Below are 27,051 nucleotides of genomic sequence, written 5' to 3'. Positions count from 1 at the left end.
TCTTCTAATTCCTGTTGTTGAATACAAGAACATTTACTATATATATCACTGCAGTACTATACTAACTAATGTTGCTTCCACCATGCTTTACAGTCCATACTAATACAAGTGCCATGCATATAATAACGAATTATTATATCTGATTCCAATTTGAAAAAATGCCATGCTAGACAAAGAGGACAACAAAAAATATCCAGCAAGCATATATTTCATTTCACTTGGAGAAAAAAACTTTACATGTTCTCAACAATCCTATATTTTTGCTAGTTCACTCACTGTCATACCTACAAAAATTCTAGCGCATTGATGAAAAGGCTTCAGCATCAAGAAAGAATATGGTTTCAATTTTTTTATCCAAAACACTACAGTTATGTTTCCTGATCTCTCACAGCATGGTCTGAGACAGTTCCTTCAGATGACACCTCCACTTCATCGGGCCGTTCAACCCGAGAGGGATCTGATTGAGTCTTGCTGGAATCTCCACTATCAAGGTCATGTACTTCTTGTTCTTGAGGTGGACACCAAATTTTTGGTGAGACCTGCCTAGGATTCTTATTTCTGAAGGCACCTTCGGAGTCTTTGAATTTGGCTCTGCCAACAGGCCTTGGCAATGGAAGCTTGCTGTCAAGAAAGTTTGAAGCACCAGTGATCGATGGAAGATGGGGGCCAGGAGCAACACATGATGCAACCAACTGGAGCACTTCAGGAGATGGAGACAGTCCTGAACTTGCTTTTTTTGAAGAGTGTGACGAGCTTGCCACTTTCAAATTTAGAGGAGGCAAGTTAAGGTCAGATTCAATCTGCTGAGTTCCTAGAGCTCCTGTATGAGAAAGTAGAGGCAATGATGGGCCCAATGGGAGTGAGCTTGAAGCACCGTTATCAACATGGTGGCTTCTGTGCAAATCCCTGCTGTTTCCAGCAAAATCTGGAAGACCCCGACTGAACTTGTGTGATCTTCTCTTCTTTTTCTTTTTGACACTACACCTCGGGTCCTTTGGTAGGGAGGGAGGTGGTCCAGGAATCACAAACGGGGGAATTGTAGGCTTATCTTCCCCGTATAACAGGCGAACTGATTGAGCAATGGCTGATACTGTGGGTGGCAGTTCAGGATCAGGAAGTTTGGCTGGGGAGCTCACAGCTTCTCGTAACCAATGGGGAAGCTTGTCTTTTGAAGTACTGCTTCCACCCACTTCCTCTCCTTTTGAGTGCAAAAGATCAGGTCTACTGGGGTTAGACAACAATCCAGAGCTAGTAGACTCACCATTTCCTACATTAACGCAATTATCACGCACATCATTGGATGATCCATCAAAAAGTACAGGCAACTTTCCACGCTTGGAATTTCCTTGGCCATCCTCCTTTTGATGTGCATCAATGCTGCCTGAGCAATTCAAGCCTAAAGAACCCAAAGTACTGGTTCCAAAAGAATTAAGCAGAAATGGTCTTTCAGTCAGTACACTGGAAGAAGTTCCTGGTCTATCAGTTGTTTCAGCAGGAGCACCTTCAGGAAATTTTGATCTGTTTTTATCATAACTCCAAGATGGAAGAGGTATAAAGTGATCATTTTGCAAACTAGGTCGGTCCAATGTACTAAAATGTGACAGACTAGATGCAGAATCACCTATCCCTAATTTCATGTCAGTCAGATGGTTTTGAAATTTTGGTGGCAAAAGAAATTTGCTCCCATGCAAGGCCCTTTCCATCATTCCATCAGAGATTGGAAAATGTGCCGATTTGGTAGATTTTGTTGTCTTGAATGATCTTTGTGCAGGAAAAGGTGGCCCCTGAAAGACCTTTACCTGCTCCTCTTCCCACCTCACTGATAAATCCTCAGATGTTTTGTACTTTGAAAACTTTAACTTGGGATCTCTGAGCATAGCATCCCAATTACCCCTTCCATGCCTACGAACACCAATCCAGAGGGAATCAAGTTCATCTTCAGACCACCCATCTGATCTTGACTTCTTTTTCAATAAATTACTTGATCCAGATCCAGTTCTCATCATTATGTTTTCAAGCACCTTCCTATGGTTTTCTGGGAAAGATGAGAATGTGGTTGGCCTTTGTCCTAAACCCAAAGTAGGGGGAACATCCCTGTCTTGCTGATTATATCTGAACAAATCTTCAGGGGGTATTTTGAAATTTGGCAACACTGGCATTGTTGGAAGGTCTTGCATAGATCCATTCAAAGATTCAAGTCTTCCTCCTATAGACAAACTGGGCAAGAGGTCCAGATGTGAATTTGGCATGCTCTTAGTTGTAAGAGGAAATCTGGCCAACAACCTTTCATCAAATGGCAGATTTGGCAAGGCCATCTTCTCCTGAAAATGAGAGAATCTAGCACCTGAATTTTCAAATGCATCAGATTCCTTTCCTTGCACAGACGGTGGAAACTGCAAAATAAATAAAGGAAAGGATACAAATCATAAGAACACATGTGTAAAGCCAACTACAATCGAAAATGAAATCCACAAATGTATTAAGAGAGCATACTGGAACAAATGGGAGACTGTTATCAGGGATGCTATTTTTGAAACTTGGTTGTAAATTTTCTGTTGATGCATCTGCCAGCTTGGTATTTGCTGCCACTTCCTTACTTCTGACCTCAGCATCCACGGAAGTCCCAGAACAAGGGGCAAGACTGAATGGAAACTCTTGTCTGGATCCATGTCTATGTCTCCAATTAAACTTCGAAATATTACTTTCCGATGAGTCTATTCGGTTAGCATTAGGAGCACAAAGTCCCAGTACAGGCAACAAATTGTTGGTGGGCATAGAGCTTGTCATGCTCAGACCCCCTTTAGGGTGACTTGGCAGAAAAATGTCAGGGAGAGAACGACCTAGATTACTGACAGAAGCATCAAAATGACTGTTCATTTTATGTTTTGAAAGCTTATCGATCCTTGATAAGGAGTCAGTGTTGCTATTCTTAGCTTCTGAAAGTTGTCTGTCCTGTAGGTTGATAGAAGGCCCCTCCTGAACTGAATGCATCGGTCCAGCCCCTAGATCCCCACCCATGGTAATGGCTGGAGAATGTGAAAGTAACTCATTACCTGGAAGTCCTTCAACAGGATTTGATTCTTTAATCGCTTTTATCCGGGCAAGTCGTTCCTTTTGCCGAGCACGGAGTTTACCACTGTTAAGCAATAGCAAGTGTAAATATTCAGCATTGAGGGCCCATTTAATTGTCAAGGCATACTAAATATACAGAATCTACCACTGCCAGAGACACAATATCTTGGTACATGAGTTCGAAAATTGCCAATTAAAATTTGAACCACAATTGAATAATCTCATCAGTACAGATAGAACTGAAGAGGGAATACCAATATAATATGTATAACTTAATTTGTTTAAAGGAAATTAATGCATGGATGTCCAAACTACCTTAAACAATTGATCAACAGCATGTAGGAATTGCTAAGAGATCTAGGTAAGTCATTTCAATAAGTTAAAATTAAAGTATCACAGGTTTATTTACATACATAACTACTTTACAGAAAAAAGAAGGAAAACAAACGAGGAGGAACTCCTTGACAATTTACCAGTGAAAGAAGCCAAGTATAACACCAAAAAGAAGTCATCATGACAAACCAACAGCACTGATGACAGATAGGCTCATTTCAAATATGTATTAAAAGGAGGGGAAAGAGGAATGATGAGAAGAGATTGGAAGATGAACATGTATACATCTCCCTTAACCGTATTTAAAAAACATGAAGTAATTCAGGAAGTTCGAAAAATAAATCATACTATTTTGCCTTGAAGGCCCGTCCTGCTGGTGTATATTCACGCTCAGGCTCTGGTTCTGGCTCTTTTTCCTCTTCACCACCACTCTGGTTGAACAAGCGCACCAATAGAAAACATTAACAAATAGACCAATAGAATTTCTAGAATTAAAATGAAGTTAAGCTTAAATACTGAAGCTAAAGTGGTAAAACAGCTGAACAAATATGAAAACTTTAATAATAAGCAAGTGACCCTAAATTGTGAACAGGAGCCTATTTACAGCCCTCCACACAAAAACCAACAACTAAACTAATACTGAGCTGAAAATAAACTGGGACAGGAATAGCCCTACACAAATAAAGAAAGAAAGTCCCAATTTACAAGAATAAAATCTCCATGTTAAATGCAGCACAACCATTCAACAATAATGCATGTTATTGTATGGGGTCACACGATTACACTGAAGAAATCAACAAACCAATTCCACCTTACCCTAGCTAAACACTCGAAGGGGCCAGAAATGCTTGAGAAAGTTGTGTGACATAGGTAGAGCTTTTTAACTTGGAAGGCATATATATAGAAAAATGTTATAGGTCCATGACTAATATCTTAAAAAAAATGATTTTACAAAGCCCAAAATAGTTTTTCCAAAGGCATTTGGTAGATCTATCCCAACCAGGATCACAGCGGGACAACGAAAAGAATATGAAAAACAGAGTCACCGCCATAGTTTATTAAGGGAAAACATACAGAAAAACTCTAAAAGAAGTCTTGAACCTAAATATGGATTTGGGAATTAGTTACGCGCAAGGAAAGAGCCACCCTATGACATCCATCATAAAGACGGTTACTGTTTAATCTAGCAGTTAAAACAAAATTTGTCTTTCCCTCTTGCTCATTAAGTTACTTACCAAACAATTTTTTTATTTGCATTTTATTTTTTAAAAAGAAACTATTTTTTATCTTATTTTAATCCTTTATTAATGAATTTCGGGGGACAGAGTTTAAAGTCTAAAACCCAACTTAACCAGTCTTTAAATTTGATTAGCTTATATATCTGATAAAAACACATGAGAGGATATTTTAAGATAGTATGAGAAACAAAACTTGGTCATCATCTTCTGCCAGTGATATTCAGAACCAAATACATAATACATAATTAAAAAATGTTGAGCATATTAACTAATAGGTTTTACTTGCGAACAGAAAGGAAGCAAACTACCTCATTCATTGTTTCACTTGGATGTGGAGCATATACTTCCCTATAAGAAACAGCTTTTCTCTGCCGCTTCCCTCGACCAAGAGCTGCTTCCTCCTCACTTTGATATTTCTCCCACCTACAAACCAAGGTATGACAAGAAAATTCAATCATATTAGTCATGCCACTTGATAGCTAACTATGCTGTCAAATGTATGGAAATATGAATTAAAAAAAATTGCTTTCATCACTTGTAAAGATAAGAATTATTCCCCAGGTTTTACTTAAAATATTCGAATTTTTAGAAAAGTGGTTTCTATTACTCATGCTCCTTTACCATCATATGCTCAAAAGAGTTCACTGATTGCTGCTTCAGTTCTTATAAATAAGTGTTAGTATGTTAGGATCGTAGCTAGGATTTGCATGGGTGTCTAAATCTTGTAGTTAGAATCTACACTGTCTGAAATTTTTGTATGCAAGAGTGACGTGCCCCTTCACATAATTAAGACCTAAGTGCAACTACTTCATGAGACTAAGGACCTGTTTGTTTAAGCTTTAAAAAAAAATTAAGCTATTTTTTTTTGGTTTTGTTACAATTATAAAAAAAATACTTGTGATTTTTAAAAGTAGCCATAATTATAGCAAGAAGCTACTCAAAACAGTCTTCAAAAATATCAGAAATCTGACCTTTTCAAGATTTTTTTTTTTTCAAAAGCCTTATCCCAGTAAGTGAGATCAGCTACATCACAGCGCCATTTGGCTCGATTATAAACCAAATCTTTAGAGATATTATTTACCACGAGACCTCTCTTCACAAATTCCTCCAATGTCTTTCTTAGTCTCCCCCTCCCCCTTTTCATAGGACTAAAAACCAAGCAATCTACTCTCCTCACATGGGCGTCTAGTGGTCTTCTTAGTAGATGTCTAAACCATCTTAACTGATTTTCTATTATCTTTTCTTCAATCAATGTCAAATCAATATCTCCAAGTATACAATCATTTCATATACATCCATCTTAACATTTTCATTTTTGTTATTCCCACCTTTTTCTCTTTTTTTTTTTTTTGCACAGCAAAAATCTGATATTATTAATAGATGATCAGCACTAGGTGTACTGAAATATATCAAAATATACAAGGCAGAAATCTGCCAGCCCCAATTACATGAGATTTAACCACAATAGGTGGATACCCATACAACAAAAAATTCCCACCTTTTTCTCTTGTTATCCCTTTAAAGCCCAACAGCCAGAGTATAGTCATGCGTATATCAATACAATAGAACTTCCCTTAAATAAACACAGTAAAAAAAATTAGAAGTGATTTTATAAAAAAAATAGTAATTTTTTCATGAAGATAGCTAAAACAAATGGGCTATAAGTGAGTCTCCTCCAGCTGTCAGTTAGTCATGACTGCTAAGTTTGTGGATAGTTAGTCAGAAAGTTGGTTAGTGTGCCAACAATAACTCCGCTGTCAGACTGTGTAAGAGAGCTAGTAAACCTCAGATGTATAAATACCTACATTTGTACTGAAACTATTCAGATATAATATCAAAAACACTTTACATCCTCAAATTCTCTCTAATATTTTCCATTTACTTTCTTGCATTTTGTGTTTCTATCTGGTTTAATTTGCTGCCTTTCACTCTTATATGGCATTAGATTGTTTTCTGGGCATGATGTTGCTGCTCAATCCATTCCATTCCACTTTTGATCCACCACCACCAGGGAAATCTTCTTCCTCTCCAATAATGTTCCCAAACACAACCTTTGTTTGACTAGACAATCACCATTTCTTGCTGCGAAAACAGCAAGTAGAAGCAGTGATTAAAGCTCACCGTCTTATTAGATTAATTGTATATCTGGAAATTCCACTGAAATTTGATGAGAATTGAGAATTAGGATGAGTCAGCAAAGCATGCATGCATGACCAAATGCTGTTCTCATAGTTGACATCCTCTCTTTCCAAATCAATGCTTACCTGAGTGGTTCACTGAGTTCATTCTTGGCAGGTATGGAAAGAAATCCATACCTATATTTAGTGCGTCAACAAGAAGTCCACAACACAGAAAGGCATGCATCCTATATAGAGTATCTCCTTTGAATCAAAGCCCTTGTTGATTCAATAATCTCAATCAGTGGTCTGGTGACACTCCATGATCACACTGATATATCCTTGAGGTATTACCTGAGGATATGAAGCTTTTGTCACCTCAGTCATCCATTTGGAATCTCACAATGTTCATGACATGGAACATTTGCTTCTTGACCATGAAGCAAAATTTCAAAAGCACAGGCAAAATACATTATCAATGTCCTCTCCCTCTGAATCTAGATCAAGGCAATCCTAAGGAATCTGTTTCAAATCAACATAACCAACACTCTGTGCACAGGACTAAGTACTAGTCAGCTTGCATTTTGACATTTGACTTTAGACAAAAATCACAAAAGGGATTTCATGTGAAGGACATGTTAAAATATATCCAATTCCTAGGTCTTCTTCCTTCCTTTAAGCAGTTACTAGACTCAGCAGTAGTAGCTAACTGACTCTTACAGATTCTGTTAAAGTCATAACAGACTAGAGCAGTTACAACAGTGAAAAACAGAATCTAATCAAACAGTAACTATTAGTTCTGCAACTACATGAGCATATCACAAACACCTAAAAATGTACCCATGTCTGATATATAAACTTCCTTAAAAAAAGCATGAACACATACATCCACAAAAAATATCTAAGCCTTATCCCATTATGCACGGTTGGCTAGATTAACAGAAACCTACACAAACAAGTAAAACAGTTCTATCAAAAAATTTGTTTATATTTCAGGTCATTTCAGACAAGGAGGGAGTGATCTACAGCAACATTGTCTGTGTGTAGGGTGCCCCCCACTTCCATCCTGGGGTGCTAATGGGCTTTTGTTTTTGGACAGAAGGCAGCTATCACCACTATGTTTCAAATTCTTAATGTCTCTTGAAATGATATTTTTATTCTTATTGAATAAGTACTTTATGCAGACAATAATCAGTAATTTCACAGAACTTGCATGTTAAAGTAATATATGACAAAAACAGAGGAGAAAACAAATAGAATCTACTTACCTCGCACGCAGTAGTTTGTCCCATTCATTTTCTTCATTGCCATTCACTGCATTATCCTCTTTCTTCTCAGAATTTTGTGTACACACATCATCAGTCCCATGAGGAGGAGATTCACCCACTACATGTTCTTCAGTTGGTTCGTCATTCCATTCAAGCGCCTAAGTAAGAAATTTTCAATCACAATAAGGGGCAGAGCACACTATATCTAACCGCGTGTAAGAGCACAAAGATACAATTTAAGAAAAAATAAAAGTGGAAACTTAATCATTCAATTAACATGATAGAATCAGAGTTTATGGGAGAAAGAAACTTATAGAAAAAGGGAAACCCAGTGCACAAGGCTCCCAACTAGTGGAGTTCGGGGAGGGTAGGTCTACACAGCCTTAACCCCCACAAGCGAAGAGACTGTTTACAGGATTTTAACCCATGACAACCAGGTCAAAAGGCAGCAACCTTACCATTTCACCAAGGCTCACCCTTAGAGAAAGAAACTTATATCATATTAAAAATAAATGGAACGAATTTCCTGAGGCACAAGGGGAACAGAGCATCAACAAATTCTTTGTTTAGATTGTTTACATATTAATCACAGAGGCAACTTCAAAGAACTACATATAGAACCAAGTACAGCCATTAATGACAGAACTGGAAAACTTAAATCATCATAAGCACACAAGCTACAAGACAGTTTCAAATAGCCAAGGTACCTAAGAAAGGAAAATAATAAAAGCCACAAGAGAAAGAAAAGGATAGGGGCATGGGGGTATGTCGTTGTCTAAACGCAAACAATCCAAACAAGATTCATGTATGTCACAAAAACACACCATATGACTAAGTTTATTGCCTTATTGGTAATATTCTAGCTTCTAGCAAAAGTTTAAAGAAACAATACTGTATCAACCAGAGTTAACCAATTACTTCACCTTCACTGAGCCCAGCATATCATTCTCAGAATCCCCTTCAGCATTATCAGTTGAACCATCTTGAAGGTTTGAACGATCAAGCAATTTTAAAATAGCATTTTCATCCCACAGAATCTTGCTGCTGCTATCAGTACACTTATCCTTGTATACATCTCCCAGACCACCAGTCCTCTTCCGATGCTTATGTTCTATATCTGCTACCGCCTCATCTTTGCTACTATTGTTATTTTCACTCGTGTCTTTCCCATTCAGTCCAGGAGAATCGTTGAAGAGTTCCTCAGTTCCCCATTTTAAAATATCTTCTACCTCTTTTTGAGATCCAGACTTATTTACAAAAAGCTGATCAAGCATCAATTTCTTCTTAGCAAGCTGCAAGATGCGCTCTTCAACGCTAGCACGAACCACAAGCCGGTATACCAAAAGTCTATTTGATTGTCCAATTCTGTGTGCTCGATTCATTGCTTGGATATCTGCATGGGGATTGAAATCAGAATCATAGATGATGACAGTGTCAGCAGTTGCCAAATTTATCCCAAGTCCACAAGAGCGAGTGGATAACAAGAAAACAAATCGACTTTTGTCTTGGTTAAAGCGTGCAATAGCTGACTGGCGATCAGCAACTGAAACAGATCCATCCACTCTCTCATACGTTTTAGGCCCAAATTCTATATTCAAATAGTCCTCCAGGATGTCAAGAAGCTTGGTCATTTGTGAGAAAATAAGAACTCTGTGACCTTCCTTGTGTAAAATCTTTAGCATAGAATGCAGAAGAGTCAACTTAGCTGAAGCCTTTATTCTCATTTCATGAAGGAACTCAACAGAACCAGATTCAGGCTCAGTTCCTGGTATGAGGTATGGATGATTACAGACCTTCCTCAATTGCATCACAATGTTCAGCATAGATTGTTGGGCAACCCCTTTCCCAATATTCCGCAATACTTGATAATTCTTTGTAAGCATTGCACGATAATATTCAGCTTGGATGGATGACAACTCAACAGGAACCATTCTTTCTGTCTTAGGGGGGATATTTTGCATGGCATCCTTTTTAAGTCTACGAAGCATGTGAGGAGCAACAAGTTTTTTCAATTCATCAACTTTCTCTGCAGTCGTAAGATCATTAAATTTCTCCTCAAATAAAGATAGAGAAGGAAATGATGCTGGCTGCAAGAAATTAAGCAAGTTGTACATCTCGCCAAGGTTGTTCTGGAGAGGGGTACCTGTCAACAGTACACGATGTTGAAAAGAGAATGTATTTAACAAGCTGAAAAGCTTACTTTCTGAATTCTTCAGTCGATGGCCCTCGTCAACAACAAGAACTTCCCAAGGAACTCCACGCAAATGAGAAGAATCAGCAAGAACCATTTCATATGTAGTTAAAAGCACATTAAATTTATAGGCTTCTGTTTTCTTATTCAATCCACTTGGATTATTTGCATGCCATTCATACTGGCGAATTATTGCTCTTGCTTTAGCACAGCCATGATATTCTACAACATTCACATTCGGAGCCCATAGTTCAAATTCAGCAAGCCAATTAGGCATTGTGGAAAGCGGTACCAAGACCAAGCAAGGAAGTGAAACTTTGAATTCAAAATACAATGATGAAATAAAAGCACAAGCAGATACTGTTTTCCCAAGCCCCATCTCATCAGCAAGTATCACATTTTTGGACTTATACCAGCATTTACGCAACCAGTTCAGTGCCTCAAGCTGATGGGGAAACAAAGAACCACCTTTTAGATCCTCAGGTTGCTCTGTAAGATTAAAAATATCATTTTGATGGTCATTGCTTTTCCTAGTTGAATTTTCCTTTGATGAATCCCTTTCAAGAGTGAGAGTTTCAAGCTTATTGAAAAGTGTAATCAAATGAGAAGAAATTTGAAGCACTGGTTCATCTAAACTTTCCCAAGTGCATTCATCATAAGGCAGTCCAGTCCATTTTATAAATGCTTCAGATGTTCCATGTTTGGAAGTTCGAAGGGCAAGCACCCGCTGAGGCTGCTTCCAATGCTCCTCACAAATATTAATTATTGTCATCCCATACTTTGCCTTGTAATTTTCTAGTTTTCTCTTTGCAAGAACTTTTAACTGGGATTCAGAAATCCAACTATTATGAATATGAGACTTTCCTACCCATTTAACTAAAAATTCATAGAAAACTTGCTCTCCATTTGGGCCTGCGCATTCAACTACGTTAGCATCCTGAGCTTTATCATCAATACAGCCACTCGTTCCCTTCTCTGCATTCATTTCTTTTTGTTTTGTTTCAAGAGAGAGATGTATTTCACAATTTTTTGGAATCTCACTGTTATCCTCACTTCTTAAAGCAACATTAATGATCTCCTCTGTCTCCACCTTGTCAGTTGGTTTTTCCAACTGTTCAGCAGATACAGCAGAATCATCCTGATCTTTACCATCCCCATCACAGGGACCTAAATCATCAGTGGCTTTACTCAATGAATCTACAGGATTTCCTTTCTTACTTTCTTTTGTTATTGATCTTCTGTATACATGAATCCCTTCCACTCTATCAGTGTTTTTCAGTATTCCTTCTTCATCAGAACTCTTGACATTTTGACGATCATCAATATGATTTTCAGTTGATTCAACATCCAAATCATTAGCACAAGCAGAATTCTCATCTAGTAGTCTGGACTGATTTTCTAATATTACCAGATCACCAGAAGGTGAGTCACCCACAACATTCAAGGACAAGTGACGTGATGAATTTGCATTCTCACCTTGAATTCGACACCCTAGAACCCGATCAACCTGTCAGAAGGATATCCAAGTACAGTAAGTCATGATAATCACATAAAAGATATCAGGGGAGGCATTTTCTTAAACAAAGAAATGTAAATCATCTGACAGCTCTTTCTAGATGGTTACCTGCAGAGACTCAACAATAGCACTGCCTTCATGCAACAAAGTTTTGTCCACACGGCTCTGTGCTTTATCAACTTCACTTGGGGTATCTTTCATTAGCTGAGAGACCTTCTGCATCCAGGCAAAAACAAATCATGCTTACAGTGTAATAAAAATGCAATAGCATCTCAACAACAACAACAAAGCCTTGTCCCACTAGGTATAGCATCTCAACAACAATAATAAATATATGCTAGATAGTATATTAATATAAATCAAGGATCTTATAGTAGGATTAATACATTGAAATAGCGAGTAACATGCCCTACCACACTATACTGTTCTGATACATTTTTTTTTTTGCTCAGCAAAAGTAAGTAGTATATATATAGCCTCGGCTGTTGGTTTTCTGGAAGATATTTTTTTTTTTTTTTTTTTTGCTCGGCAAACATAGATATGATATATTAATAATGAGTACCAGTGGTACTGAAAATACAGATTTTAGGGGCCAGCTGGTTCCTATGATATAGAAGGAAACAAAGCCAGCACCATAACACCCTGCTACCTAACCCATGCTACAAGAGTCCAGCCCCCAAACTCCCAAGCTAAGTATAGAAAGCTAGTGTTAGATTGGAAGACCATTGATTAAAGTGAACTGAAAAATCTTTCTCGTTGGACTTGAGCCAAGACCAAAGTAATAGCAGAGCATCATCCATAACTTTGCTGCTGTTGAAACCTTGATTTTGGAAGACTATTCTATTTCTTTGTTGCCAAATGGTCCACGTTACTGCAACCCACCAACATTTCCACCTTGTAGACTTTGTGGTCCCAGTAACCTGATGCCCATGCTGCATAAAGTGCTCCGCTGGGTGTTGAGGAAGTGCAGTGGCTATACCAATCCAAGATAGTGATTCCCACCATAAAGGTAGGATCTTACTGCAGTGAAAAAACAAGTGGGCAGCATCCTCCTCATGACTACTGCAGAATGGGCACGTCGTGTCATTCACCACCACTTGCCTCCTACTAAGGTTCAACTTTGTTGGTAATCTATCCTTAATTAGCCGCCATGCGAACACTGAAGCTTTAGGTGGAATTTTAAGATTCCAAAGTTCCTTAAGGTGGAATTGAACTAAACTTTTTCTGGAAGATATATCACACACTGCACTCCAACAATATGCAGCAGACAGCTGGGTATGGAAACCTGAATCCAATGGATACTATTCTTCTAAGAGCGCCTACATTCTGCTGCAAGGGAACTCAGAGGAGGGAAACATGGATGATACATTCAAGGAATTATAGAAGCTAAAGATCCCAGCTAAAGCATCAATTTTTGCTTGGAGGTTAATTAGAGATAGATTACCGACTAAGTCTAATCTGCGGAAAAGGCAAATTGATATAAATGACAGCCTGTGCCCTTTCTGCAGTATTAAGGAGGAAACTGCATCTCATCTCTTCTTTGAGTGCAGCAAAACACAGCATTTATGGTGGGAATCCCTATCATGGATTGGTACCTCGGGGGCCTACCCTATAAATCCAAGGATCCACTTTCTGCAGCACAACAATGGGATGAAAGGTGGGAAGAAATACAACAGGTGGAAGTGCTGGTGGGTTGCTCTAAATTGGTCTATTTGGCAGTATAGAAATAAGGTTATTTTCACGAATGCTCCATTCAATGGCAGTAAGTTGCTGGAAGATGCACTGTTTTTGGCATGGACATGGTTCAGAACAATGGAGGAAAATTTTACTATGCATTTCAACTTTTGGTCTAGCAATCTACCAGCTGGTTTTATGTAAACTAGGGTAACACCAGCTGTGTTTTTGTAATTTTTGCCGCTTTGTACTAGGCTAGTAAGCTCCTATCAGTCTGTATTCAGTCTGATATGAGGATTTACTAGCCTTACTTACATTCTCTTGTATTTTCGGTACCTCTGGTACTCTCTCTTATATCAATATATATTATTTTTGCTGACCAAAAAAAAATATAGATGAGTACCAGAGGTACTATAGATACAAATTGAAAATGGGTATACAGCAGGTTCTGAGTGCTAGACTAAACACCAAATATTAAGAACCTATCTGAACCCAAAGTAGGAATTATAAGTGCCCTGCACAAATTATTGATATTCCTGCAGCTACCAGCCTTTCCTAATTACAAAAAGCTTCTTTGAGATGAGTGGACCAGTGACTGAAGTGCAGTGTGAAATCCTTCTCCATAGCCTTAAGCTATGTCCATAGTAAGAATAGTGCATCAACCAGCACTTTACTTCCATCGAAGGTTTGGTTTTCAAAAACTGTCCCATTTCGATGCTTCCAAATGGTCCATGTTAGCAAACCTTGCAAAAACTCTGATACATATAAACCACACTATTGGCATTCCTAATCTAACCGAATGTATCAAACCTTGCATACTTTGAGAAACACTTATACCTCATTTTTCATCTTTTTCTGCAGACTGTAATACATCTAAAAAGAATTCTTACAAAACATGTCTAAACGCGACAATATTCAAAATTTCTCTCCTAGTAAAGGAAAACGTATTTTCAGTTTTACACAAATCATCTAATTCAATAGTTCTTTTCTGTATCCTAGTATTCAGCCAATAGCTAGATCACTGTAAGCCTGCACCATTATTTCTTATTTTCGTATTCATGTTTTACTATTTCCTAACTGTGAGCTTACAGAAGGCTAGGAGATGGGGACAATACATACATACATACATAGAAATGAAATGTAGGTTGTGAATTAGCAATTGAAATTAAATTTGAGGATTGAAGGTGAGTTATGCCATTTATGGACATTACAGTTGCAAAACACCACACATAAAAGACCTCTACTGTAGTCCATCTGAGTCACCGTAATTTAAGGCTACAATAATTAGACCCTTTATCATTTAGACATTACAAATGTATTTGAAATGAATTTCCAAGATATGTATAAACTGTAGAGAGCACTAAACCATTATGATAATTTAAAATAGTCATGCTTTAACGTAGTATACCATGGCCAGAATTGATGTCAAGAGAGACAAAAAAGGGCAATGCTTAAAGTCAACAATTTTTAAGAAAAAGTGGAAACTTGAAATTTTAATATCAATCAAATCAAATGCTAAGTTGGTAATAAATATACTAACATTTTGACTCCATAAGAAAGGACAATGCTTAAACTCAACAATTTTAAAGATAAATTGGAAATTTGAAATTTTATTAACAATCAAATCAAATGTTAAATTGGTAACAAATATACTAACATTTCGACTCCATAAGAAAGGACAATGCTTAAACTCAACAATTTTTAAGATAAAGTGGAAATTTGAAATTTTATTAACAATCAAATCAAATGTTAATTTGGTAATAAATATATAAACATTTTGACCCCATTAATAAAAATGTCAATATTATTATGCCAGGATTTAGTCATTGTAAATTTTAATAAAATGATATCTACATTTAAACTAACAAGTAAAATGAAGTATCTATTAGAAAATGCAATAACTACTTATCCAGAAGTAACAGGTTAAAGATAAAATGTTCCATTGGTTATTAAAAGTAAAAATAAAATAAGACATTAGAGAGCAGAACAAGTACCTCATCTTTTTGTTGGGCATTAGAATTCTTGTTCCCAACATCCTCTTTTGATACAGATGCAGAAATACTATGGGTTATAGACTTCTGCTTCTTGTGTACTTTGTTATTCCCAGACTTGGACTTTATAGAAGAAGGATTGACAATTTTTTTCCCCTTTTCAGTCTTTCGTTTCTTTTGACTAGTATTATCATTAACAACTTTATTCTTCCTTTTTCTCACTTCCTCTCCACTAGCAGCAATAGCAAGAACAAGTGTTTTCCTTAAAGGAATCTTATTGCAAGATAAATCAGTTTTTCCCTCCAGCTGTTCATCATTTGCTTCTAAACTAGTAATTTTAGAGAGCGGTTCATCTTCCTTGGCAGGTGAAGTTGACTTCCTGTCCATCGGGGATTCTGTTGATGCCAAGCTCAATTTTTTTTCATCAGCATTCACACCTGATGAAGTTCCTTCCATAGGACTCTCAAGAGATGGGTCAATAGGTTTGTTGCTACAAGTTTCATCAGCTGGGGAAGACAATAAATTCTTTCCAAAAAAATTGGCTCCCATGCTTGAAATAGGTTTTCCTTTGCTTGAGGACCTTTTCTTTGAAATAAGTTTAGTTCCAAAAACTTTTTCAAGGTTAAGTGAGCTAACTTGATCTTTTGATTTTGTAGTGACAATCTTTGTCCTTGCTCGTTTTGAAATGGGATCCAGGTGGTTTATGGGCATTCGTTGATCTTTTCCTTCAAAGCAACTTGGACATTGCCACTTCCCATTAGGGATGCGCTTCAAGAGACAAAATCCCAAATGATTGAAAGCAAAATCAGATAAAAAAAATCCCAAGAATCGTGACTTTGTAGTTGATAGATAGCCCAAGTCACCAAAAAATGAAAGCACAGCATAAAACCAGATTTGAACATACCTTAAGAGGAGGATCAAGACATTGTAAATGATAAGTGCGAGGACAACTGTCACAGCACAGTAAGTTGCCACCAACATCACAGATCACACATTCATAGTAATACTGAATCAGAAGTTTCATTATCTCAAGTTAGAGCAGCCAAGTGGAAATAATGAAGAAAAAAAATCCTAAACTGGAAGCATCCCAAAATATTGTTCTTAAAAATGAAGAAAAGAAGTATGAAGATTGAAGACAGAGGATAAGATATGCAGCTAGAAAATAAAACAAAAGACAAACAATATTATTGAGATCAATGAGATGACAATGTATAGAGTATACTTACTCGGTGTAACTCTTTCTTTTCTTTTAGTCATGCTGTTAGTCTAACTACAGTTGGTTAACATTAGTTAGGCAGTTAGTTAGGACAGCTGTCACTAACTAACTCAAGTTAGTTGACAGTTATAGTTATATAACTGCTATATAAACTGTATTGTACTAAGTTTCTCTTTCGGTTGAATACAATCAACAATTTCACCTCACTTTACTTTTCTGTAAATTTTCTTTCTTAGATTCTTTTATGGTAACAGAGCAAGTTTTCAATCCATAGTTTTTCTTTCATGGCTTCCACTTCTAACAATCCTCCTCCTCCTCCTCTGCCGCCAGTAAACAATGCAGTTCCGACAAATCATGCGAATCCGGTGAATGCAGACGCTGCTACGCAAGTCACCGCCACTTCTTCCACCACAATCATAAAAAATTTCTTGCACTCGATCTTGGAAAAACTCACAAATTCCAACTATTGGTTGTGGTGTCAATAGGTTGAGCCTGTGATCAAAGGACATCGCCTTCACTATCTCCTCACGAATCCACAAATTCCACCGCGATATGCATCTCTAGTGGATCACAATGCCAGAAACATCTCTTCTGAGTTTCTACTTTGGGAACAACAGGATGAACTCTTGCTATTGTCGCTTCAATCCACATTTTCCGGCAAAGTTCTTCCTAGACTTGTCGGTCGTAAGTCCTCTTAGCATCTCTCGGATAACTTCATTCCCACTTACAATCTATATTTGTGCGAAGAAGAAGCAGCTTCGTAATGATCTTCGTAATATTTTGCTGGATAATCATTCAATTTCTGAATATCTCCTTTGAGTCCAGACCTTGATCGATTCGCTTTCATATATTAGAGAATTAATTCCGACTAATGAACATGTTGACCTTATACTTGATGGACTTCCAAATGAATTTGAGTCACTAGTTATGTTAATTAGTTGTGGGTTTGAGCCTCTCACAATTGATGAAGTCGAAACTCTTCTTCTCGCTCATGAGACTCGCATTGAAAAGTCTCACAAGAAATTGATTGCTTCCATCAATCTCATTGAAGCTTCTAAACCTAATTTTAGCCCCAATTCCTGGGAGCGGATGTCCTCAATTTATAAAAAAACTGCAGAATCTCAATTTAAATAAATAATAATAGTTGGATTAAAATTAATGGTTAGGATAAATTTTAACAAAACTCACCGTTTCATTAAAGTTAGAAACAACTCTACAGCCCTAATTTCATTCCACTTTCCCAAACCAATTTGACGTAACAGGATAACTTAAAGAAGGTTGGCAACGAGCAATTGAAAGAAAACGTCATAACCTCGGTGTTGTAGTGGCTCCTGTGACCGAAAGCGAGACTCTACAAAGGTTAGTGGCAAAGGGTGAACAAGTTTGCGAAGAAGACGTGATAACCTTGATATCTTGGTGGCTCTAGCGACCAAAGAGTGTGACCGGCGGCGGTGACCAGAGAGCAAGAAAGGCAACGACAGAGAGCGACATCGACAAGACTCCACCACGAGACACCAACAGCGGCGACGAGAGAGTGACCAGAGGGCATGCCAAGCTTAAAACAATACATCTCGTAAAAACCTTGACTTTCTTTTGACATCGTAGTCACTATTCCACCACCTATGTTTTAGATGATCACTAGTACAGCACGATATAAATGGTGAAAAAGAAGAAACAAAGCATCCATGAGGTGGGAGATAGAGAAGGAACTCAATAAGCCATGTGTGCCCTTCAATTTCTTAGCTTGGAAGCCATAGTAAGATAGCGGGAAAGAAGTTGCAAAAGGAAGCAGTGTTTCGGTTCCAGGAGTGATGCATTTTTTTTTTTTATCAGCAAAGGTAAACTATATATTGATTGGAGTACCAGAGGTACTGAATAGTACATAAAAGGACCATACAAATGGTTCCACAATCAGACATTCATATTCTAAAAGGAGTGATGCATTTAATGTGAGTTAAAAAATATGTGAAGTAAAACTGTAAAAGTGAAACGGTGAGTTTTGTTAAAATTCATCCTAACCATTAATTTTAATCCAACAATTATTATTTATTTAAATTGAGATTCTTCAGTTTTTTATAAATTGAGGAGATCTGCTCCCCCAATTCCTCGCAGCAGGTATGTTCCAACACTACTCCAAAACCACAAGCCAATGCTGCTCAAGCTCAACACAATGCTGCTCAGAACAATGATTCGACCTACAATAACTACAATGGAGGTAATCGTTTCCTCAACAATGGCCGTGGAGGTGGCCACCATTTCTTTCGCGGTGGTCGCAATGGTGGTCGTGGCTATGGCAATGGCCGTGGGGATCATGGGGGTCGTGGTGGTAGATTCTCTAACATTCAGTGTCAAACATGTCATAAATATGGACATGAGGCTTCCTATTGTTATTACAGACATGACGATAACTATATCCCCACTCAACCAATGCCATATCCAAATCAGAATCAGTACTCCAACTCAAACCAAAATCCCAATCAACGTTGGTATTTTAACCAACACCCAAACCAATACCAAAATCAGTATCCAAACCAGTATCCTACTAATCAACATTCAAACCAATATCCCACAAAATCTTCCAATTTATATCCCTAATCAGCCTCCATATCAAGATGCTCCACCTCAATACAACAATCCACCACCACAAACTCATCTAACCAGTGCTCAGTCCTCTTCTTCACAAAATTGGTATCCAGATTCAGGTTCATCTCACCATGTCACAAGTTTCTCAGAATATTCAACAGACCACACCCTTTGAAGAATCAGATCAAATTATTATTGGTAATAATGGTCAGGGGTTAAACATTAATTCCTAAGGTGTAACCTCTTATAAATCTCCTTTTAACTCTTAAATTCATCTTGTTCTTAATAACCTGTTATTTGTTCCTTCTATGACCAAAAACTTGATGAGTGTCAGTCAGTTTTGTAAAGATAACTCTGTTTTTTGAGTTTCATTCTCAATTTTGCTTGGTCAAATCCCAGGTATCTAAAGAGGTCCTTCTTCAAGGGTTGGCTGGTGCTGATGGCCTTTTACCAATTCCCTAATTTGCTTCAGTCATCTAGACAGAAACTCAAGTCTCAGTTCACTGTCAATACCATTTCATCTGATGTTTCAGAACCCGTCTTCAGAGCATCTTCTTCAAATTCTGTTCACAATCTGTAAATAGAGTTAACAATGCTTCTGTTGTAGACAAGTTTCTAATAATTCTATTTCTTTTGCCACTTGGCATTCTAGATTAGGACATCCTACTGTTGATACTATGAAACTTGTATTCAAACTTTGTAATCTGCCTATTATCAATAAAACAGGTTCTGAATTTTATTCACATTGTTGCATTGCTAAATCCCATAGACTTCCATCCTCCCCTTCTCTTAGTGTCTATTCCACTCCTTTTGAACTTATCTATACTGATTTGTGGGGTCCTTCTCCCATTTTGTCCAGCACTGGTTACAGCAACAATTTCAACAGTTAGATGTCAATCATGCCATTTTAAATGGCATCCTTGAAGAGGATATTTACATGTCTCAACCTCCTGGTTTTGAAAACAGTAACAACCAACTTGTGTGCAAGCTGCACAAAGCCATCTATGGCATAAAACAAGCCCCTAGAGCTTGGTTGGACAAACTTAAGACTACTCTCCTTCAATACAATTTCAGGTCAAGCAAATGTGATCCTTCCTTACTCATCTACACTGAATACAGCACTGTGATCTATATGTTGGTATATGTTGATGACATAATTGTCACAGGCAACAATCCTACTTTCATTAAATCATTGGTTACTAAACTTAATTCTGAGTTTTCTCTAAAGGATTTAGGAAATTTGGATTATTTTTTGGGTATTGAAGTAAGACATCAGCCTAATGGTGCCCTCATTCTCGCTCAGTCCAAGTATATAAGGGACCTGTTGACTAAAACAAGGATGGATGAAGCTAATTCCATCTCCTTTCCCATGGTTGGTGGCTGCAAGTTAACCAAGTCCGGGTATGAGTCCTTTTCTGATCCCATCCTGTACAGATCTGTTGTGGGTGCTTTGCAGTATGCAACCATCACTCGACCTGAAATTAGTTTTCCTGTAAACAAGGTCTGTCAATTTATGTCTGATCCTACTGAACAACATTGGGCAGCAGTAAAGAGTATCCTAATATACTTGGCAGGCACTGTTAATTTTGGTTTAAGCTTTCTCCCTTCCTCTACTGGACCTCCATTTTCTCTACATTTGCTTGCGGGGGATATAGGAGTATACTTACTCAGTGTAACTCTTTCTTTTCTTTTAGTCATGCTGCTAGTCTAACTATAGTTGGTTAACATTAGTTAGGCAGTTAGTTAGGACAGCTGTCACTAACTAACTCAAATTAGTTGATGGTTACAGTTATGTAACTGCCATATAAACTGTATTATACCCAGTTTATCTTTGGGTTGAATACAATCAACAGTTTCTTTTACAATGACATCCAAATCCAATCTCAGATCCAAATCCAACAGTTTCATATATCCGAAAAGATATTTTACTAGAAGAGATTATGTTAGAATAACAGAACAAAGACAGAAAGGAAAATATTAATATTAGACTAGACAAATAAAGTAAAATCAGGAAAGCAAGCTGATTATGGCACTACATATTAATATTAGACAAAGACCCCTTTAAAGAACCCACTAGCTCAACTTCATAAAAAACAAGGACAATTTTTCCCAGATAAGAGGCAGCAGTATATATTTCTCCTTCAAATATTATTGCATTTCATTCCTACCATAAATACCAAATAAATGCATGCATTGCACATTAACACATACATCTTACACCAAATCTGCCAAGCTACCACACAATGCAAAAAGTGGCGGCTATTTGTATCAGGCATATGAGCAACATGATACAATCCTATAGAAATCAGAGAGTATGCCGAATTCTGCATATCTAGGTAGCACATTGATCTCATATTTATAATATAATTACAATCAATTAAGAAGCAATCAAGCAGCTGATTAGGATCTATTCAATAATTAATTAACAATGATGGTAACTACAGGCAACCATATATATATATATATATATACACATGCTATATACCTAGATCAGTAAGTCTAACATTCCTTTTCAAGCTAGAGCATATATATCGTATGTCCTAAGCTTGGTATCAGTAAAATCAACCCAAGGCCCTCTATGTGACTTGGCAAATAACTCTGCTAATTGGTTTCAGGTGGTGACACTGTAGGTTATATCCAGATCTTTATTTTTCTGATGTGAGACTTGACAATGGCGGAAGTAGCTCAGATGTGACACTGTAGGTTATATCAGATTTCAGTAACTCAGATGTGGCAACACAGCAGAGGTCCATTAGCAGTAATCTTCCAGTAGTTGAGTAATTTGAGGCAAGCAAACAAAATAGTTGGATCATTCTGAGAGAACAAAACACTCATGATGTGTGGGAAGAGGTCAATTCATGAGGCATAGGAGAAAGTAGCCAAACACTCATGAAAAAGAGAGAAAACAAGCTTAGCCACTTATTAACTGAGGAACAGAAACTCCAAACAGCTGCAGGTAGGGGCTAAAATTAAGGTTCCAGTGGCTAGAATTAGTGTACAGCTGATGAGAAAGTAAGAACCATCAGACAGTCACCATGAAAGAGAGCTCTACAGTATTGAGAACTCAGCAGTGGAATAGTGCAAGAGTATGTCACAAAGGATGGTATTGCTTTCATACCATATAAAAATTTAGAGTATGATGATGTGTATCTAGGCTGAACACTGATCTCTTATTTAGTATAATTGAAAATTAGAAATCAATAAATGAACTAATTATTAGCTGATTTGCAACCTATCAGTGACATGTTTACATCAACCATCAACGCTTTAGTTTTAGACATGCTAAATCTAACACTTCTTTTTTTAATTACAAGCAGAAATAATCTCATTGCTTACCCCTTCAGACATCGGAATGCCCCTCAATGGTGAAGTTGACACAGCAAACATGAGAACAAATGTAGCAAAAATAGTATAGACTCTCTAATTATTAGGAAATATTCAAATTCTCAAAAACAACACTCTCTGATTAGCCCAAGGCTTACAACCACTATTTCAGTAATAAAGCAGTGGTTACCAAAAGGAAAAAATAAATAAAAGGCTAATATAATCCTATGACATCCTAAATTGTAATAAAATCTAGCTCGCAAAAGGACAGCATAAATAAAAAGCTAGCATAATCCCATAATATCCTAAATTAAAATAAATAACCTAAAATAATGTGCTGGATATAGCCTAAATTATGCCTTAACCACTTTGACAACCCCACAATAAATTTCCTCCAAATATCTATATGTCCAGATTATTCTAGGTCAGAAATCATTTTCATTTAAATTGCATTAATAATACAAAATATTTGTTTCAAGTCGGTGATCCACAAAAGGCTTTCTATGGTTCTCTAATTGGGAGATGTGCAGCCATTCATTATCCCTTTATCCAATATCCATCTGCTAGATGTTTGCGGTATAGACTCTTTGATATTGTTGATAATGCAGGGTATGTATTGTCCATAAGGAAGAAATTTTGAGAACTTTCTCACATATTGTTTCAGGGATTTTGGGAGAAGTAAAGATGGAAAGGCTCATTGGAATGTGCTGTATATGCTATATTATTAGGTGCTTATGGACGGGGACAAATGCCACATTTTTAGGGACAACCATACTGGCTCTGTCCTCTTCAAAGAGCATTACTTCTAGATGGTTTGAATGTAACTATGTCAATTTCTGGTATTTCTTCTATTTTTTTCTATATTTTGTTCTTCTATCTACTTTTCAAGGATGTCTTGTCCTGACTGCTATACTCTTCCATTCTCATCAATAAAATTTCTATTCTAACAAAAAACATAAAAGACAACTTACATCACTCAAATTATCATAAGTAACTACCATGATATACATAATGACAATTCTACAGACCACCCTTTCTCTTCATAAGTTGGATTTCCGACGTTTCCATTGGAAAGGAAGTATTACAAACATGGAAATATAAAAGAATCTCATCCCATGTCACTTTTCTTATTTCCCCTCTTTTTATTAAAGAGCTTAGATAAGCTTGCATTATGTAATAAATTAGGCTCATAAAAGGTAACTCACCCCATCATTTCCTTTCTTCTTAGATGAAATTTGATCAGTAGCTACTTCGGTCTTTAGCACACGTTTAGCTGAAGCATTTCTAGAAGATTCAGATGTTAGTGAATTTTCTTCTTTACCATTGGATTGCTCTTTACCAGATGACTGATCTAGTCCTAAAGGAAGTTTTCTCCGCTTACGCTTTAAAACCCAGTTCCTGTTAAGCATTTTAGGTGCTGATGATTTGTTTTCTTTCATTGTTCATATATGCATCCTGCATTAGCAATCAACACTTCAACCATCAGCATGTCATGCGAAAAAATGAAAATTCAAAGAATTATAGCTTTTAAAACAGCACTAAACATGTCTGCCCATTAACACAAAACAATAACAGGAAAGTAGTACAAGTAAATAATGCGAAAGTAAAACAGAAAAAATGAACAAAAACTAAATATTGAAATAACGTTGGTAATCAATAGTGTGTCTCATAATATCTGTAACCAAAGTTCAACCATTATCAAAAAAGATTTTAGATGTGTACCCAACTAGAGAAAACATTCTTTTAATCCATTCAAAGTATAAACCATCATTGTATTTTTTTTCGGGGGATAAACAGAGAATTTATTAAGAAAGAAAGGAGAGATACAAATGCATGAGGATACAAAATCCTCAAAAACTGAAAACTACACCAAGAAAGAAGGAAAGAAACATCGAGACTAAGAACATGAAACATTTAGCACTACATGCCAATATCTCTAATGATCTTTCAAAGACATTCCGTTAAAGCATAACACCACAAAGAAGCTAACATGCATTCAATTTTTTTAAGAGATTCATGTAGTCCTCATTCTTTATTCACCATACCATAGACATTATTCATGATCACCTAATATCGCTCAACATGGAAAGCAGGCAAATTCGATTCAAAAGAGAATACGACACCACATTTCCTAATCAATCTCAGCAGGATTCAAAGTATCAAGTTTGCATTTCAAATTTTCAATCTATTCATCTTTCCGCAACTGCAATTACCAAAGACTGTATCTGATAAAGTATCCATCAGCTGGTTGGACAAAGTTTGTCCTCTTTGAAAACCAAACCAGCATAAAAAGAGCTTTTTGCCTCAAAAGGGAAGGCTTGATGATAGCTAAAGGGAAAGTCCAATACGTTAGTCTTGGGTTGAAGCTTCAGAACTCATGGTGATTCAATACATTTGCTAAAATATTTCTATGTAGTCCTATCTTTAGTTCACCATCGTTACAAGAATTCCATACTTCATTCATTTGAGGTGTGACTTATTCCAACATCTAATGAATTTGGAAAATCCAGCCTACTTAAGTCTTGAGATAGGTCTTAGGTAAATCTGAAACCTGAATGGTTGAAGTGAATAACAAGGTTGCTGTCAATAAAAAAAGTAATTTCTACCCGCTACTTGCTAAGGTAATGAGTCCTTTGGATGCAAAAATCAATTGCCTCATACAAAAAATTGTGAGAGTCTGTTTGGAAATCATGTTAACATCAGGTAGTAAGGTTTATCAAAGAATATGACAATCAAAAAAGTCAAGCAGTAGTTTCATGATGTAATAATGCAAAATCAAAGCAAATGAGATATTTCACTTAAAGAATGAACATTTACAACTACCTAACACAACAATCAAGCCTTTACACTTAAGAATGAACATTTCAGGACCAAACAGAATAACTCCCCCTCCGAGAAAAATATAAAACAAAAGCGAATTTGTCAGCATTTAACACTCAGAAATATTTGCATTTGGTACACAACATATCTTCGAGGATAGAATAACATGAATAACAGCATCACCTTGTATTATGGAAAGTTAGAAACGTAGAATCAATAGCCTGCACCAATCCTGCTGCAAAAATTAGCAAACGTTACTCCCCCATTTGCAACCACATTCATGTAAGCGAAAAAGACATCCAAGTATAAGACATGCCAGTTGCCCCTAAACATAAACAGCTAAACAATGATAAATTTCCTGAGATACTGTAGGATTCACAACTTTGTAGGCATACACATTCATTCCCCAATCAAAGCAAGATCAGATAATTCACATGAACATAGACAGACTACTAAGCAACACTCTCATGTAGAAGCTATTAAACACACCGAATCTACAGAAGCATACACAATCTCCATCAAAAAGAAAAAAGCAGCAGCATATATAATGAACAGAAAGTCAGTGTATGTTCCAGCACACCACAATCAACAATCAACATCCACAACCAACAACCGGTGAAGCATTCTGCAGATTCAACTAACACAAAAACCCTTAATCCCCCCCTCCCCCATCAAGGGACTAAATGACTCAGCTCAAAATCCAAGTAACAAATCATGCTCATTAAACCAACAAAATCCTTAAGCAGGAATCACAATCACAGAGCAAAGTAGGTTGAGAATCAACGGACTCACACACAACACAACACAAAACAAAAGACCCAAGTGAAATTGAACATGAACAACAAGAAGAGGCAAAAAACTAAAAACCCCAGAAGGCAAATTGCAGCTAAAACCGCAAAGGAAGAGGCGAAGGAGGGAAATTGACAAGCATACCAGCGTGGGCTATGGATCAAATAGAAGCAGGGAGAGGGATTGCATGAGAGGAATGGAAAAGGGGGAAAGAGGGTATGCAGAAAAGGGTATTAGGGCATGGATGCAAGGAGATGAGAGATACGAGGAGAGAGAGAGAGAGGGCAGACAAATGAATAAATAGAGAGAGAAAAAGAGATAGCTGTTGTTGTTTGTTGATGTTGTCATGTAGAGAGAGAAAGAAGTGGTAGAGAGAGAAAGACACACAAATACGGATTCGCCGGGGTCATAGGACGGGGTTACGCTCTGACATGGCAGGAGAGAGAGAGAGCCTTGTTGTTGTTGAAACCCCCCAAACCACTCTTCCACTCCAACCATGCCACGTGGCATCAGCACGAGCCTTTGCCTCTCCTCTTGTTCTTCTTGCACTCACTCTCCTTCTTCTTCTTCTTCTTCTTCTTCTTCTCCTCTCTTTCTCACAATCACAACTCAACTCAACTAGTTACCATCATTTCCATGCTTTTGCTTTCTCAAACGCACTTCTTCTCCTCATCACACCCGCCATCTATTTTGCTTCCCTGCTGCATCTGTTGTTCATGCGCTACCTCCATTTTTTTTTAAATATCCTTTAAACTTTTTTTATCATCGATCGGGTGAATCAATTCATGTCAAATTATTTTAGATTAATCGGTAGTCTCGTGTTGAAGTATTTGATACTTAAAAGAAAATTTTCGCTGCTAACAATTCTATCGGATTAGAAAAAAAAATTGCTTCTGAACCTAGAATATCACGTAAAATT

At 37.1% G+C, this 27,051-nt stretch overlaps 1 protein-coding gene across 3 annotated transcripts; it reads right to left on the bottom strand.

Annotated features, from left to right (window-relative positions):
• Window positions 1–190: 190 nt before the first annotated feature.
• Window positions 191–26,913, bottom strand: LOC100793933 (protein CHROMATIN REMODELING 4). Of its 3 annotated transcripts, none has more exons than XM_006579986.4 (12): window positions 26,277–26,913; window positions 25,527–25,578; window positions 23,729–23,978; window positions 16,305–16,406; window positions 15,404–16,168; window positions 11,844–11,951; window positions 8,952–11,726; window positions 8,029–8,186; window positions 4,952–5,066; window positions 3,754–3,836; window positions 2,494–3,136; window positions 191–2,393 (listed from the first exon to the last, which is right to left on the bottom strand). In XM_006579986.4, the coding sequence occupies exons 3-12, from the start codon at window positions 23,960–23,962 to the stop codon at window positions 369–371; spliced, it is 7,008 nt and encodes a 2,335-aa protein (XP_006580049.1). In that variant the 5' UTR covers window positions 23,963–23,978; window positions 25,527–25,578; window positions 26,277–26,913; the 3' UTR covers window positions 191–368. The 3 variants fall into 3 exon arrangements, with proteins under 3 accessions (XP_006580049.1, XP_006580050.1, XP_003524120.2); XM_006579987.4 differs by having other exon boundaries at window positions 11,844–11,948; window positions 26,277–26,509; XM_003524072.5 differs by having other exon boundaries at window positions 25,527–25,575; window positions 26,277–26,509.
• Window positions 26,914–27,051: the final 138 nt, after the last annotated feature.

Source organism: Glycine max, chromosome 5, assembly GCF_000004515.6.
Source record: "Glycine max cultivar Williams 82 chromosome 5, Glycine_max_v4.0, whole genome shotgun sequence".
NCBI classification, from domain to species: domain Eukaryota; kingdom Viridiplantae; phylum Streptophyta; class Magnoliopsida; order Fabales; family Fabaceae; genus Glycine; species Glycine max.
This window is presented reverse-complemented; position numbering and strand designations above follow the sequence as displayed.

What these genes read in the sequence shown, in the direction of transcription:
- LOC100793933 (XM_006579986.4), bottom strand. Translation starts at nt 23,962, where the DNA reads ATGAAAGAAAACAAATCATCAGCACCTAAAATGCTTAACAGGAACTGG. An exon ending in AGAAGAAAGGAAATGATGGG is followed by an intron (nt 16,407 to 23,728) that starts GTGAGTTACCTT and finishes CTTCTGATTCAG; the next exon opens with TATTACTATGAATGTGTGAT. An exon ending in CAAGTGAAACAATGAATGAG is followed by an intron (nt 3,837 to 4,951) that starts GTAGTTTGCTTC and finishes TTGTTCAACCAG; the next exon opens with AGTGGTGGTGAAGAGGAAAA.